The sequence below is a fragment of the Meles meles genome, chromosome 21 (genome assembly GCF_922984935.1).
Source record: "Meles meles chromosome 21, mMelMel3.1 paternal haplotype, whole genome shotgun sequence".
NCBI classification, from domain to species: Eukaryota; Metazoa; Chordata; class Mammalia; order Carnivora; family Mustelidae; genus Meles; species Meles meles.
In genome coordinates this window covers 40868754-40883978 of record NC_060086.1, presented here as the reverse complement: position 1 = coordinate 40883978, position 15225 = coordinate 40868754, and the positions used below count along the sequence as shown (strand labels likewise).

General features: G+C 58.5%; 1 protein-coding gene across 2 annotated transcripts; it reads right to left on the bottom strand.

Annotated features, from left to right (window-relative positions):
* Positions 1-890: 890 nt before the first annotated feature.
* Positions 891-13470, bottom strand: TFAP4 (transcription factor AP-4). Of its 2 annotated transcripts, none has more exons than XM_045994241.1 (7): positions 13064-13470; positions 5940-6105; positions 5724-5822; positions 5145-5315; positions 4055-4195; positions 2668-2820; positions 891-1909 (listed from the first exon to the last, which is right to left on the bottom strand). In XM_045994241.1, exons 1-7 carry the CDS (start codon positions 13402-13404, stop codon positions 1715-1717), a joined length of 1266 nt encoding a protein of 421 aa, XP_045850197.1. In that variant the 5' UTR covers positions 13405-13470; the 3' UTR covers positions 891-1714. The 2 variants fall into 2 exon arrangements, with proteins under 2 accessions (XP_045850197.1, XP_045850198.1); XM_045994242.1 differs by having other exon boundaries at positions 13005-13243.
* Between the last annotated feature and the right edge of the window lie 1755 nt (positions 13471-15225).

Below are 15225 nucleotides of genomic sequence, written 5' to 3'. Positions count from 1 at the left end.
GAGAGAAGAGCGCACATGTGCCGGGGGGGGTGGGGGGGAAGGCAGGTAGAGGGAGAAAGAGTCCTAAGCAGATGCCACACTGGGCGTAGAGCCCAATGCAAGGCTCGATCTCACGACCCTGAGATTACTAACTGAGGCAAAACCCAGAGTCAGACATTCAACCGCTCAACCGACTGTACCACCCAGGCACCCCAAGGGGAGGAGTCTGTAAAGCTCTCTCTGGGCACAGAGGATTAAGAGACTTTAAGGTCCACCACCCTACCCAATAAGGCAAACCTCCCTTGTCCGCTGACTTCCAGCTTCAGATGATGATGAAACTGAGGCTCAGAGATCAACGGGCTCCCCCAAGAAGGAACTGGCTGCCGGCAGACAGACTCCAGGACCTGCTCTCTTTACCACCACGGACCAGGAGGTAACACTCCCTTCCCTTCTGTAGCTGGGGAGACTGAGGTTCAGGGAGATTACACAAGATGAGGAAGTAGCAAAGCCCAGGGACAACCAGGACCCCGAACATCCTGTGTCCTTTCTCTAAGACATAGGAACCTGTTTCTTGGTGGTTCATTCTCTCCTTGCCTCCCACCAAGGAGCTGGGAGACACTCACTCCTCTTACCCCCAACACCATCTCCCGTCTCTGCACGATTGAGGGAGTAATCCTGGGAACCCTGGAGTCTGGAACCCTGACTGCTCATTGCAACACAAGCTGAGGGAAGTCATCATGCTCAGGCACACCCAGTCCCCACTGGGGGGCCCCAAGAGCACCCCATCCTCTACTCCAGGAGCCGTCCCCAGCTCCTCAGGACAACACACACCCAGGAGACACAGAACCTAAAAAACAAAGTACAAACTTTATTTTGTTTCTTTATAAAGGCACGGTGGCCTCTTGGTTTTCCCCCCCACTTTCTTAACAAAATATAATAGTTTCTCCTTGAACACAAAGACCTCAAAATTGTAAGAAAAAAAAAATTTCAAAACAATACAAAAAAAAAAAACAAGAAACAAGAAACAAAAAAGATAAACAGAAACCAAAACCAAAAAGAACCAACAACAAACAAAACAAAAAGAGAGAGACATTTCTGGGGTAGAAGATGGGAAATCCGAAGGGAGAGGCGGGGCTGGGTGGTGATGGGGACTGGCCAATCCTCGTACTGAGCCGTACTGAGCCGAGGCCAGGAGGGGAGGGGAGAAGGGCAGCAGCAAACCCCAACCGAGAAGCACTGTAGACCCCCCGGGCCCCCAGAGAGCCCCGACCCAGCCAGACCCCCCAACCCATGTAAGTGCTTACAGGAGAAAGGAAAAAAAAACAAAAAGAGGAGGGAAAGAGTCAAAAACTGACGGTCTCAGGCTGGCTCTGGGGAGGGCAGAATACCTTGGGGTTTTGTTTGATTTTCCCTGTTCTTAAAAACACATTGAAATGAAAAAATGCTTTTTGGCGGAGAGAGGCCAGGCTGTGTCAGCTTCCCCCAGCCTCCGGGGCGAGGCCCGGCCCCAGGTGTCCCGGTGCTCCCGCGCTCCTGCCACCCCGGCCCCCGGGACCTCAGGCCAGGTGGCTGCGTTCAAAGGTGGATTTACAGTATTGAAAAAGAGGTCATAAAAGAGACCCAAATGACGTCGTAATTTTGTAAAAATTCCTCACTCGTTCACCTGCGTTGCTCCCTGTTGCTGCCCCCCCCGCCCCCTCCAGCCCCAGGAAGGGAGAGGAGGGCTGGGGGGTGGTCAGGGAAGCCCCCCGTTCCCTGCTGGCTCCTCCCGGCTCTGGTCCATGGCGTCGCTGTCCGAGGCCTCCGAATCGGAGGCGGTGTCAGAGGCGTGGGCCTCCGGGCAGCTGCGGGCTGGCTTCACGATGACCGCTCGCCGCTGTTCCTCCTCCTGCTCCTGCCTTTCCTGGGTGCCCTCGATGTGCTGGATCGCCTGGGGCAGGGAGGGTGGGGCAGGCTGTGATGAGGGCTGCTGGGGACACTCGGACAGCCACCATCCTCTCCCACCCCACACACACAGCCCAGAAAGGCCCACAAGTGAGCCTGGCAAGACAGCGGCTGGCCCGCCCAACCTTTGGAACTCCTCTGCTAAGCTGAAAAACTCCTCGGGAGAATCACAGACGTCCCCCGTGGATCTATTTCAAAGCGCCTGTTCACTGGTGCAAGGTCTCTGTCATTAACTTTATTATTCAGTTCACTGGGTTTACGTGCAACTGCGGTTGCAGGGGTTGATGGGGTTTTCTGGTTTGGTTCTTTCTTTCCTTGTGACGCTGCTGGGTTGCCCAAGGGGCACCACGCGAAGGTGGGCACAGCAGAAACCTTGGGCCTGACCCACAGAGCCAGTCATCTCCTTTCTTCCTCCTGCGCTCAAGGCTTCACTGTCTCCCACCCAGCCCCTGCCACCTGCACCCCGCCCCGGGTCCTGGGAGACGGAGCTCAGAGGAAGCTCTGGACCAACCCGAGCACTGGATGCAGGAGCCTGACACCAGGGCTCTCAGGGAGCAAAGAGCCCTCTCAGCAAATCCCACAGAGGCAAGGAACAGGGTCTTCCAGGGCGTGCCACCCACCCCCTCCTTCTCTGCCCGAAACCTTCTCTGGAGCCGCCTCCCACCGCAGACATAGAAAGGGAGACGCGGGGATGGACACAAAGGGCCTGTTGCCACACGAGAACCCGTCCCCGAGCCCAGGTACCTGCACGATGGTGTCCAGATTTTGCCGGGATGTGGAAACAGAGTTGATGACCGAGGAGGGGCCCATGGTGACGACGTTGATGTGGTGGGAGGGCGGGGGTGGCGCGGGCACGATCACTGTGGGGTGGTGGGTGGGGGCCGGAGGGGGCAGGAGCTGCAAGACAGAGGCCCTCAGTCTCCTTCCGAAGGTTCCAGGAGCTGCCCCTTCCCTTCTGTCGCTCAGAGGGTCGGCCCTCAAAACCATCTGCTTCGAGAGCCTCTGCCAGCCACCCCACCCTTGAACGCCTTCACTCAGAGGGCCAGCCAGTTTGGGCTTCACCCCTCTTGTTTTTAAAAGGAGGGATGGGGCGCCTGGGTGGCTCAGTGGATTAAGCCACTGCCTTCGGCTCAGGTCATGATCTCAGGGTCCTGGGATCGAGCCCCACATCGGGCTCTCTGCTCCGCAGGGATCCTGCTTCCTCCTCTCTCTCTGCCTGCCTCTCTGCCTACTTGTGATCTCTCTCTCTGTCAAATAAATAAAATAATAAAATCTTTAAAAAAAAAATTAAATAAATAAATAAATAAATAAGGAGGGAAAGGAGGTCCAGAGAGGTGCTTCCAGCCATCCGATATCCCGTGTCCCGCCCACACCACCCCCACCCCGCTCTCCAGCACAAAGGAAGCACATCAACATCTAATAAATCCCGTGGCTGAGGGGCACCTGGGTGGCTCAGTCAGTTAAGCATCCAACTCTTGATTTTAGGTCAGGTCACGATCTCAGGGTCGTGAGATCGAGCCCCACGTCAGGCTCCACGCTCAGCAGGGAGTTCAGTTCAGAGTCTCTCTCCCTCGGCCCCTCCCCCTACTCGTGCTCCCTTTCACTCGCTCTCTCTAAAATCAGTAAATAAAATTTTTTTTTATTTATTTGACAAGCAGAGATCACAAGTAGGCAGAGAGGCAGGCAGATAGAGAGGTGGAAGCAGGCTCCCCACTGAGCAGAGAGCCCGATGCGGGGCTCGATCCCAGGACCCTGCGATCATGACCCGAGCCAAAGGCAGAGGCTTTAACCCACTGAGCCACCCAGGCGCCCCAGTAAATAAAAAATTTTTTAAACTAAATAAATCTTCAAGAAAAACACACTGGTTGTCCGGAGCGTAGATGCTGGGTTTAGACGGCCACATCCCGGAGGATCACAAGTGGGCATGCAATGGGACCTTTCTGTGCCTCAACTCTGCCATCCATGAAATCGGAATAGTAAGAGCTCAGGCCTCCAAGGGCCGCTACAAGGCTGCAATGCCCTCATGTTGCAGGGCACCTGGGAACCAGTCCCCTTAGGCCCCGGGCACCCCACTGGATCCCAGAGGCACCGATACTCGGGTGAGAGCCCCTCGCGGACGCCTCCTGCTCACCTGGGTCCGCAGGTGCTGCTGCTCCCGCTCAAGCTTCTCCTGGTGCAGCAGCCGCACCTGCTCCTGCTGCTGCTGCAGCTGCACCTGCTGGGCGATCACCTTGAGCTTCTCCGGGTACATGTGGGCCTCCAGCGAGCGCACCTGGGGGCAGGGCAGTAGGTTCGGGGACAGGGCTTGGACCACACCCCGGCACCTTCCCCCACCGCCAGCCCAGCCCCGGGACTGCTGAGGTCGGCCACTCCAAGCTCTGTAGCGCCAAGCCCTAGTATGGCCCTCAGCTACCCTCAAGGTAGAGACCAAAGTCCTCAGCTCAGCCTACTGGGCTCGCCATGACTCATCTCCTCTCCCGCCGCCCTCATGCCACACTCCCTCCCACCGCCAGGCCCTGTCGGCCCCGTTCTCCCCTCTCTGCATGGTTGACTTCCAGACTTGACCTCCCAACCTCAGCAAGAGTCACTTCCACGGAGAGGCCGTGAGGCAGCCTCTCTGCAACCAGCCCAAGTCTGCCTCTCTGGTGCCCACCGCTGTCATGTGCCTTTTATTAAGAAGTCATTTACTTGAGGGGCACCTGGGTGGCTCAGTGGATTAAGCCTCTGCCTTTGGCTCGGGTCATGATCTCAGGGTCCTGGGATCAAGCCCCGAGTTGGGCTCTCTGCTCGGCAGAGAGCCTGCTTCCTTTCCTCTCTCTCTGCCTGCCTCTCTGCCTACTTGTGATCTCTGTCTGCCAAATAAATAAATAAAATCCTAAAAAAAAAAAAGTCATTTACTTGAGAGCGAGAGTGCATGCCTGCACAGACAATTGGGGGACAGGGGGTTACAGAAGGAGAGGGACAAGCAGACTCCCCACTGAGCAGGGCACACGACATGGGGCTGGATCCCAGGACCCCGACATCGTGACCTGAGCACCCCAGACGGCCCACAGCTGTGTTTTTACAGTGTGAGATCCTCTGACTAAGGTTCCTCCACCCCATACAGACAGTGACCCCAAGGAAAGCGAGCTGTCTGCTTTGGTCCCCGCTGGGTCCCTCACTCGTAGGTCCGGAACAAGGCAGGTGCTCCCACAAACGCCTGTTCGGCCCAGGAGCCTCACCTGCTCCTCCAGCATCATGCGCACCGAACGCTCCTTGTCCAGCTGCTGCCTCAGCTCGATCATCTCCCGCCGCAAGTCCTCCGCCTTCTCATCCTCCCAGATGTCCGGCGACCCGATGCCCTCGTCCTTGTCCTCGGCCCGCCGCCGCTTGGGGGATGAGCCACTCAGCTCCTGGGGACCCCAAGGGCCCAGTGAGTGTGCCCCCATACTACCAAAAGCACCACCAACAGCGGCGGAGTCAGAGGACCCCCACAACCTCCAAGCCTGCCTGGCCCAGGTGCACGGGCACTAAGGAGCCCTGTTCGGCAAAGCCAAAAAATGGCCAAAGGCCAGGCAGGGAGGCAGAATGGACTTGCTTTCCAGAAATCACCCGGTTCCTTCCAGAGCCCACCCCACTGCACTTGACCGATGGGTAAACTGAGGCCCAGGAAGGCAAACGCCTGAAGTAGGCAAGTCGGTGGGAAAGATACAGCCCTTAACCCCATCGAAGTCCAAGGCCACGGTGGAGCCAGGAGGACAGCAGGGCACTGCGGCAGTGGGGGGGGGGGGCCTCCACAGGGGTGGGGGGAGGGGCACTACCTGGATAAAGCGCTTGAGCTGTGTGTTTTGCTGCAGGAGCCTGGTCTTCTCCTGCTCCAGGGAGAAGATGTACTCTGCCGTCTGCTGGAGAATGGCTGCCTGGGGGCGGGAGGGACGCGTCAGGGACCCTAGCAGGCAGCCTCTGCCAAAGCTCACTTTCTTCTCCCCACTGGAGCCCACCACTTCCTCCAGGAAGCCTTCCGGGCCCTAGCCCACCTTGCTGAGCTTCTCTCCATCTGTGTGGGGAATGAGGGTCTTGAGGGACTGGAAGCCCGCGTTGATGCTCTGCATGCGTCTCCGCTCGTTGCTGTTGGCGATCTCCCGCCGAATCCGCCGCTCCTGGTCCCGCTGAGTCTCAGGGGTCAGTGGAATGTTGGCAAGGCTGCAGGGGAGGACAGAGACAGGCTCAGGCTAGGTACCCTCCGTGCCCTGCCCTGGCGGGACCCTGTCTTTCCAGTCCCTCTGCAGAGGGCCCTAGTAGAGCTATCACCCCCTCCCCGAGCAGAATTTGCCTACACTCGCGGCAGAGCAGGAGGGTGACGGAGTAGGACACTCTGGGAAGCCCCCTGCTCCCAGCCCCAGTGTGGGCGGGCATGTGTGGGTGCGGCCCCGAAGCCGAATGGCTACCAAGAATCTCTGTGATTCTGATGCCAATGGTCCCCAAGAGCAATGGCAGACACCTGTCCCTGGGACACTTCTGAGCTCCTTGTTACACACCTGGACCACCCTCCCTCAGTGCTGCAGGCTTGAGGACTGGGGAGCACATCCCTCCCCCAGCCTGGCCCCAGGCAGGGCTGACACTTCAAAAATGAGACAGGTACCGCTCACTCCAAGAAGGGCCATCAGACCAAGCGCCCTGGAGACACTTCCCCCCAAGCCCATGCACCCCGAGACAGGCCCACCCAGTGCCAGAGAAGCAAAGCTCCCAGCATGCAGTCGGCAATGTTACTGCAAATTATGTGACTGCACCCTACAGGGGCAGCGGCCAGCGGGGTGAGAGAGAAGGCGGCCAGTCGAAGGGGGAGAGGCTGTGGGCCCAGAGGCATTGGCAGGAGGCAAAGACAGCAGCGGGGCCTGTGGGCCCAATGCCACCGCTCCCGAGGGGTGGGCCTGTGTGTGGCCTAGAGGAGGCATTCCCCCTTTCCTGGCTCTCTCCTGCAACTCCCCCGCCCCTGGCCTGATGGCTTCCAGATGCTGGGCTCCCAGAAGAGGCCACCAGCCCCACCCAAAGCCACAGCCCTGGCTTCTTCCTGAGGGGCCCTCCTGGGGTGACCTGGTCCAGGCCTGGGCCAAGAGAGCTCACACCCCTGGTTCTAGAGAAGTGGGGAAAAGGACTATGGGCAGCCTTATTCCATTGATGGGGACCCGGGGCTCAAAGAGGTGCCCAAGTACCCATGCCCATCCCCGGGTGGAAAGGAGTTTGTTCAGAAACCCAGGAGAGGAGCGCCTGGGTGGCTCAGTGGGTTAAGCCTCTGCCTTCGGCTCAGGTCATGATCTCAGGGTCCTGGGATCGAGCCCCGCATCGGGCTCTCTGCTCAGCGGGGAGCCTGCTTCCCCCTCTCTTTCTGCCAGCCTCTCTGCCTGTTTGTGATCTCTGTCTGTCAAATGAATAAATAAAATCTTAAAAAAAAAAAAAAAGAAACCCAGGAGTACACATCTGTGACAGCTGGAGACAGTCAAGACCTTTCCTGGCCATCCCCCCAACCCCACCCCGTCTGTCCCATTCCAGGCCTGCAGGACCCTGCACTCACCCTTGCCCCTTCCTGGGCCTTGGGCTTCTCTCCTGACAGAGAGGCAGTCCACGTCAGCCTCAGCTGTGGGTCCACAGACAAGCCCTCTCCTCCACCAGCACCGCCAAGGCCTCCCTGGACCCCCTCCATCAGGATGCAATTTCCTCACTGTGCCCTGGACTGTCGATGCTCAAAAGGGGGACACAACCCTTTCTTCACAGATGAGACTCCGGTCTCAGAATGATGGCCGGAGTCTTAGAGTCAGACCACCAGTCATACGGCTCCAATTCTGGGCCAGAGGCACCTCACTCATCCTTGCCCCTACAGTGGAGCCAATGGGGTGGCAGAGAGGATACCACCCTGGGACCTGATACACAGTGGCTTGCGTGCCCTTGGGGGGGGGGGCAAGGAGGGGAGGAGTAGAACCTAGTCCCAGCTCCCTGGTCTGGATGTTCCCTCCAGACCCGGGGCGGGGGGTGGGGGGGGGTGGATTACAGAAGAGGTGGAGGGGGAGAAGAAGAGTGAGTAAGAAGCCTGGCTGGCTCAGTCAGAAGAGCGTGCGACTCTTGATCTTGGAGTCATGAGTTCAAGGCCCATGTCGGGTATAGAGCTTACTTAAAAAAAAAAAAAGAGGTGGGGTGAGATGTCCAGAGGAGGCCAAGCCACCAAGGTCAGACAGCCAGACCAGGGTTCCACGGGCACCTGCAGATGCCAAGGCCCAGCTCTCTCCCCCTGCTGAAGCTCCCCTCCACTGATGGCTCACGAAGTGGCTGCCGCTTACTAGAGCCCCGTGTATAGCCTCAGTAGATAGTGTCCCTGCCCCTCCCGACGAAGAGTGGGACCGCACAAAGGCAAAGTGACCTGCCCAAGTCCACCATGAAAGACAGGAGGAACAGGGTGCAGGCAGCAAGGCTCCTGCACGTCCCAGCCCCCACTGCCCGCCCCCCCCCCCCCCCCATCCAAGTCCTACCAACTCCCCCGGACCCCCAGAGAAACCAGAGTTCTCTGGTTTCTGATGCCAGGATGCCCAGAAACTGGGGACACCAACGGAGAGTGAAGGACCCAGGCAGGGGGCAGGAGCCCGCTCATCCTGGCTCTTCGGAACATTCCAGGCGTTCTGCTCCCTTCGCTACCAAGTACATCCAGGAACCAGCTACAGGGGAATCTAATGCAGACTTAAGTCCCAGAAAACAGACTTCACCCCAAAGCTGCAGTTCCTCGTGACAGACTGCCACCAAGACCCTAATGGATAACTCACCTAAATAGCCCTGTAAGTTATAGGTTTCTGAGTTTCTCTAATACAATGTGGACTAACCAGGGGTTCTGATTGGAGAAAGCATGGCAAACCAGCAGTTGACCAGTGGAATCACCGCTAACCCGCGGTCCTGATTGGTGGGCGTGCTGGCCAACCAGGGCTCCCAAATGCTGACCAACCAGATTCCTATAACAGAGGGCTGTTCTAGCTACTCTACTAGACAGGGATAAAGGGGATTTTTCTGCAAACATCTCAAAGTTTCTTACACTTCGGAGTTTTGCGCACATAAACGTGATTTACAGGAATGGTAAGGGCCTCCGACCCCTCCACACCAACTTCAGACTCGCAGGTGAGCAGAGAAGGGAGCCTGGTCCACGGACACCCGGCGTCTGTGGCTTCTCTCCTTCCCGAACTGCCCTCCGACAGTCAGTCTCCAGAAGGGCTGCTAACGGCCAAGAACAGTTTGGGCACCACCCCTGGGTGCCGACACTGCCACCCCAGTACCAGAGTAGCCCCAGACGGCCCCCTGGGAATAGCACCAACATACCAATCAGAGGCTCTAGAGTAGTGACCACACTCAAGGCAGAATCCTGACCTGTACCTTTCTCCTGCCCAGTCCAAAGGCAAGTAGTCCCCATCAACCTAGACCCTCAGACTTGGCTCCAGTCTCAGATTAGCCACGGAGAACTCTCATTTTCCATGGCCCAAAGTCACTCACACACCTGCCACTCAACAGTGAGAGGTGGGAAAGCCCACATGGGATTTCTCCCACACCCCAAGAGGAGGACAGGAGGGAAGAAATGACCCTCGGCAAGGATCCCCAAGGCCAAGTACTGAAGCAGCTCAGGGCTTTCACCCAGTCCTAATGCTTCTATCCATACACTTCACTCTGCCCAGCCTGCCACCCCTGCCCTCGGCTCTGAACAGAACATGGCCAGGCTGTTCCCATCAGGAACACCTCTCGCCTCCCTATGGCTTCCTTGGCCCCTCAGATCAGAGGGAGCTCCCTGCACTGTGTCCAAGTACAAACCAGCCCGGCCCTTTGCTAGCCGTGGAACCCCATGCTAAGGCACTTCATCTCCCAAAGCCTGTTTACCCACCTGTAAAATGGGGGAATACTGCCTCACTTTATAGGGTCATGGTGAAATTTACAAGACCTGGGGGGAGGAGCACCTGGCTGGCTGAGTCAGTACAGCATGAGACTTTTGATCTCTGAGGTCATGAGTTCAAGCCTCACATTGGGCACAGAGAATAATTTTAAAATTAAAATTAAAATTTAAAATAATTTTAAAAATAAATAAATAAGGAAGGAAAGAAGAATGATCCTTAGGTTATAAAAAAGATAGAAGGGGGGGAGAGAGATGGAAGAAGAAAAAAAGAGATTGAGGAAAACAGGATGCCTTGTTTTTCCAGAGTTTATACCCAGGACTCCAGGAGATCCCAAGATCTCTCTTATGTGGCTGACAAGACTCTTCAGCACCAGACTCTGAGCTGTTAGGACAGCGTCAGTTCAGTTTCCCGCACAGAGTAGGTGCCATATAGTTTCTGGATCAGGGACTCAGCACACACTCCAAAGGCCCTGTCTCTTCCTCCCAGGAACTGGTCTCTTTCCCTCCACCAAGCGCAGCAGGTAAACACTTTTAAGACCACAATCTTCCTGAAGGCTACTGTAACAGACACCAGGCGCTTTCCAGACACATGGCCAACCTTCACAGGTGCTCCATTTTACAGAAGGGGAGAGCAGTGCAACTACACAGGCCCAAAACTGCCCAGCTTGGGCATGAGCAGGGCTAGGAGGGGGATGCAGGGTGTAGGACACACACCGGTGCCTGTTGTGCGGTACAGCCCCCTCCAGTGGGCCTGGGAGAGGGATGAGAGAGGGAGGGATCAAATGAAGCCAAAGCCCACCAGCCTCAGGAGCCAGTCCACACAGTCCAAGTGTCCCACCCAGTCTACACACTCGATGCCACCTCACCCCACAGCTGCTTCTGAAAATGAACAAACCCAGAGGGCCCAACTCCACACCCACTGCACGGGCTTACAACTGTCTCACAGATAGGCAGGCTGAGCATGTCCCCATGCCCGGGCCTGGGGCATCTGACCCCAGAGACTGCTGGACTCCTATAAAGCAGGGCTTGGGACACGGACAGTGAAGCCAGAGTCCTCAAAGGCCAAGAGAGGATTCAACAAAGTCCTGGGCCTGGCGGCCAGAGGTCCCCAAGCCTACCCAGGATCAGGCGCAAATAGCCCCACTGAGCCCTTCTCTGAGCAACCAGCTACTAGGGCTAGGAGCAGGGCTCTAAGATCAGGATTCAAGTCCCAGCCCTTCCACTTGCCCTTCTCAGGCCTGTGTCCTCATCTCATATGAGAATCTTAAGGCCGCTTAACTGAGAACAGTATGAAAATTCAGTGAGGGGGCACCTGGGTGGTTCAGTGGGTTAAAGCCTCTGTCTTCAGCTCGGGTCATGATCTCAGGGTCCTGGGATTGAGCCCCACATCGGGCTCTCTCCTCCCGGGGGAGCTTGTTTCCTCCTCTCTCTCTGCCTGCCTCTCTGCCTACTTGTGATCTCTGTCAAATAAATAAATAAAATCTTTAAAAAAATAAAAAATAAAAAATAAAATCTTAAAAAAAAAATTCAGTGAGAAAAATCTAGCAAAACGAGTCCCTAAAACATACATAAGAGCTTCACAATTTTTTTTATTTACCTATTGCAGGTAGGTCCTCTGGGCAGACCTTTGGAAGGGCCAGTCCCCAGAGTGGCTACCACCCTGACTGCCCACCATCCTGAACTTGAGAACTGTTAAGGTAGGAGGAGCCCTGGGGCGAGCTGCGGTGTGTGTATATCCACGCGCAGAAACCTTCCCCAAACCCGATTTCTGCAGCCCTTGGTGTTAGTGCCCACCAGTCTGGGCCACACCACCCCGGGCTCCTCCTCCCTCAATCCCCGCCCAGCCTGCCCCGGGCGGCGGAGCACGTGGCCCCAGCCCTAGGGAGCCATTTCGCTCCAGAAGCAGCATGGTTGTAAGGGGGCTGTGGGTTACAAACTTGGGCATACAGGAAAGTCCCAGATGCAGCACTGCCATGTCCCGTGGGCCGTATCCAGTGCAGATGCCCAGGCCCTTCTGGCCATTGAAGTTGCGGCATGTGCATTTTAACAAGTGTCCAGGGCAACGGGATGCAAGTGGTGCACACACCCATCACCCTTTGGGGAAGGGTGGATCTGGGGAAACCTGGGCCAAACCTGGGAAGTGGCAGCCGGGGAGGGCCTCGGACCCAGGATCACCCACCCACGCACCCACCCGGCTGCGAGACTGAACGCTTTCGGTTTATGGCTGGGGGAGGGGCGTGGGATGGGAAAGTTTGCAGCCCAGACCTGCGTGCTGCAGGCAGCGGCCTCGTGAGGCCAGGGGCGGCGTCCGGTGCCCCCTCGCCAGAAAGCACTCCCACCGGGCCTGCCTAGCCCATCCAACCCTCCGGGGCCGAGCTTTGTGCGAGGAAAGCGTGGTCGGGAGGAGCCTACAACTCCCACAATGCCACTCCGGCGGGGCGCCGGGAACTACAGCTCCCGAGAGGCTGCGCGCCGAGGTCCGCCTACTCCAAGAGGGCTGCAGAGTCACGTCCAGGCCTAGCTAGTAAACAGCGCCCGGGCGCGGGCGGCAAGCTAGCGAGCTTGCGGGAGTCCGCGGCGCCCCCCCGGCTGGTAGTGCCGGCCTCTCGGGTCCCACCCATCCTCGCGCCCCCACTCGAGCACGCCCCCCCAACCCGCCAGAGCCCCGCTCACTGCAAACACATCACCCGGTTCCCCGATCCCCCCCCAGCGCCCAGAGCCACGGCGTGGCTGCATTGTAGCCGCCCGCGCCGCGGCCCCACGCGCGGCCCGGGCCCCCCAAGTCCCCTTGGAGGGGAGCACCCGGAGACAGCGAAGAAGGAGGGAGAGGAAGGAAGCCGCCGCAGGAGGGGGAGGAGGAAACGCGGGGGGAAAAGCCACCAGCACCAAGCATGGCCGGGACTGCTGCAGAACCACGTGGGTCTGTTTGCAATTTACAAACGTCGCGACTCGCCCGCCTGCAGTGGACAAAAGTGACCGGGGCCGCTTGGGGCCCCCATGTTCCGGGAGAGGAGGGTCCCCCGGCAGCGCAAGCCCGGCGCGCGGGGCTGTAGCCGCCCAGGGCAGCTAAGAAAGGCGAGCGGGGTCGGCAGCGCGGGCCATGCGTGCGCACACGCGCGCCAGCCCAGGCGGGCTGGCCGGGGGCTGCAATCATGGGAAGGGGGTGGGGGAGAGGAGGAGTACACACCTACAGAGCCCTCCTATCACTTCTTTCTCTGTTTTCCTGAAATGTTGCAAAGAGGGCACCTTCTGAGTGGGCACCATGAAATACTCCATAGCGATCGGCCCCCCTCCTCTGCACGAGCCGGGTCCCGCGGTCCGCCGGAGAATGCAAGATGGAAATCCGAATCAAAGGGCAGCGCCGGACGGAGGTGCAGAAACGGCCGGTCCCAGATGCTGGCGGCGGCGGCGGCGAGGGGAGGGAGGCGGGCGGGAGGGGCGGGAGGGAGGTCTCTCCGGCCTGCCTCCCCGGGCGTGTGTATGTGTGTGTGTGTTTGCAGCTGATCAGATGTCTGTTTCAAGGCGGGAAACAGCTGGTGAAAACTCAGCACTCCCCCGGCCTCCTTCCGCGGAGTAAGGAATTGCATGTAAACAAAGGACTATTTGCAGCGCCCCCCGGGCGGCGCGAGGCCCGGGCGAGAGGGGCGCCGGCCCCCGGGGGCTGCTTACGGCCAGGGTCTGCGGGCCTACCCCCCCCCCCGGCACCAGGAGCCGGGGGCCGTGGGCCCGCTGGGGGGGCGCGGCGTGAATGGAGCGAGCTGCGGCCGAGCTACATGCGCCACTATGGGTGATGAGGTCCATCAGCTGACAGGTTGGCAAGCGATGCAAAAAAAAAAAAAAAAAGGCCAGCCACCGCGAGGGAGCCTAGCCTGTGCGTCCGGGGTCCGGCAAGGACTGCCCGATGCAGGGTCTCCGTATTCGGCGGCTCTCGGGGACAGAGGGCGCGCAGCTGGGCCCGACGAAGACGGCTTAGGCAGCCTGGGGTGCTGCTCAGGGCTCTTCTTTTTCACGGTTGCAGCTGCACGGAGAGGAGCCGCTCTGGCGCGCTCCCTCCGAGCCCAGGGCCCCCTGGAAACTTGCGTCACAGCCACCTCTTCCCACATGTAACTTGGGGCCGACTTCGGAAGCCAGCCAGCCCCCTCCCTCCCTGCCTGCCCAGTTGGCCGCCCAGCCCAGACTCCGGAGCCTGGGAATCCCGGAGCCGGGGAGGAGGAAGCAAAGGGGGGCGCGCCGGGCGCCTCAGATCCTGGGGCTGCCTTAGGAAACGGGGGCCCCGGTGGGGGAGTGAAGGGTGGAGGCTGGCCAGGACGGCAGCGGCCCCGGGGGCAGGCTGCCAGCGCGGCCCGGAGGTCTGATGGCTGCTGCCTAGTGCCCCCTATTACCCAGCCTCCCACTTTCCCCCTTCGCGGGGAGGATGGACAGCAGGAGGTGGAGGGCCGAAGCTTCTCATTCATGGCTAAGCCAGTGAGGGACTGCTCCTCCGCCAGGGTGCGCTCTCTACTACGGGTGACCGCCCGGGGCGAGGAGGGAGGGGCGCTGTGGCAGCCAGCTTCCGTCCTCCCTCCCACGTCCCCTCCCTTGGCTCCTGGAGGATTGGCCCCTGGCTCAGGAAGACCACGCCTGCCTTGGAATGTCCTCCCTCCTGCCCACGGCGTTTCCCAATCCTATCCGCCTTCAAGGTTCCGCCCAAATCGCGCCTCCTAATTAAAATATTCCTACTAATCGCAAGAGTTACTGTTACTTTAGGACTATCATTGTTACTAGATATTGCGATAACCTTGCAGATTTTAGCGTGCATGTTCTCCGATCCTTAAAGCAACATGTTGGGCAATTTCTCTAAGTACAGATCCCAGTTCCTGGGAAGTCTCAGTGTGGGGCAGGAAATGTGCTCAGGAAATGATGACTTCTGGGGGGCAAATAGGATACAGGGCCACATAACTGTATACACTGAGTCAGGTCTATAATGCCTGAATGGAGGAATGAAGGAATGAAGGAATGAGAACCAGGAGAAGTTACTCTTCTCTTAGGGAACTGGCTCCCCCTGAGGGCCCTGTGACTCAGACTGGTCTCCCCATTTATGCGAAAGGTGCGAAAAGATGCCCCCTTCCCCCCGGCCCCGCCCCCGTCTCAGCTGCCCCTCCCCCAAGGCCCGAAATAGCGTAGCAGCCTCCACCCACCACCCCACTCCAACTCCCTCCCAAGACTCAGCCCTCTTTGCCCAAGTGACACCAGACTTCCTCAAACGCCAGGCTGTCCCCATTCCCAGGACTCCCAAACTCGGTCCACTGTGCCCCCTGCAAAACCCCTCAGAGCCCCCACCCCTGATTCTCTTCGTCACCTTCCTGCTCTAAATTAGGGTCAGCAAACTTTTTCTGTAAAGGGCATGTAATACTTTCCCATTGCTACTA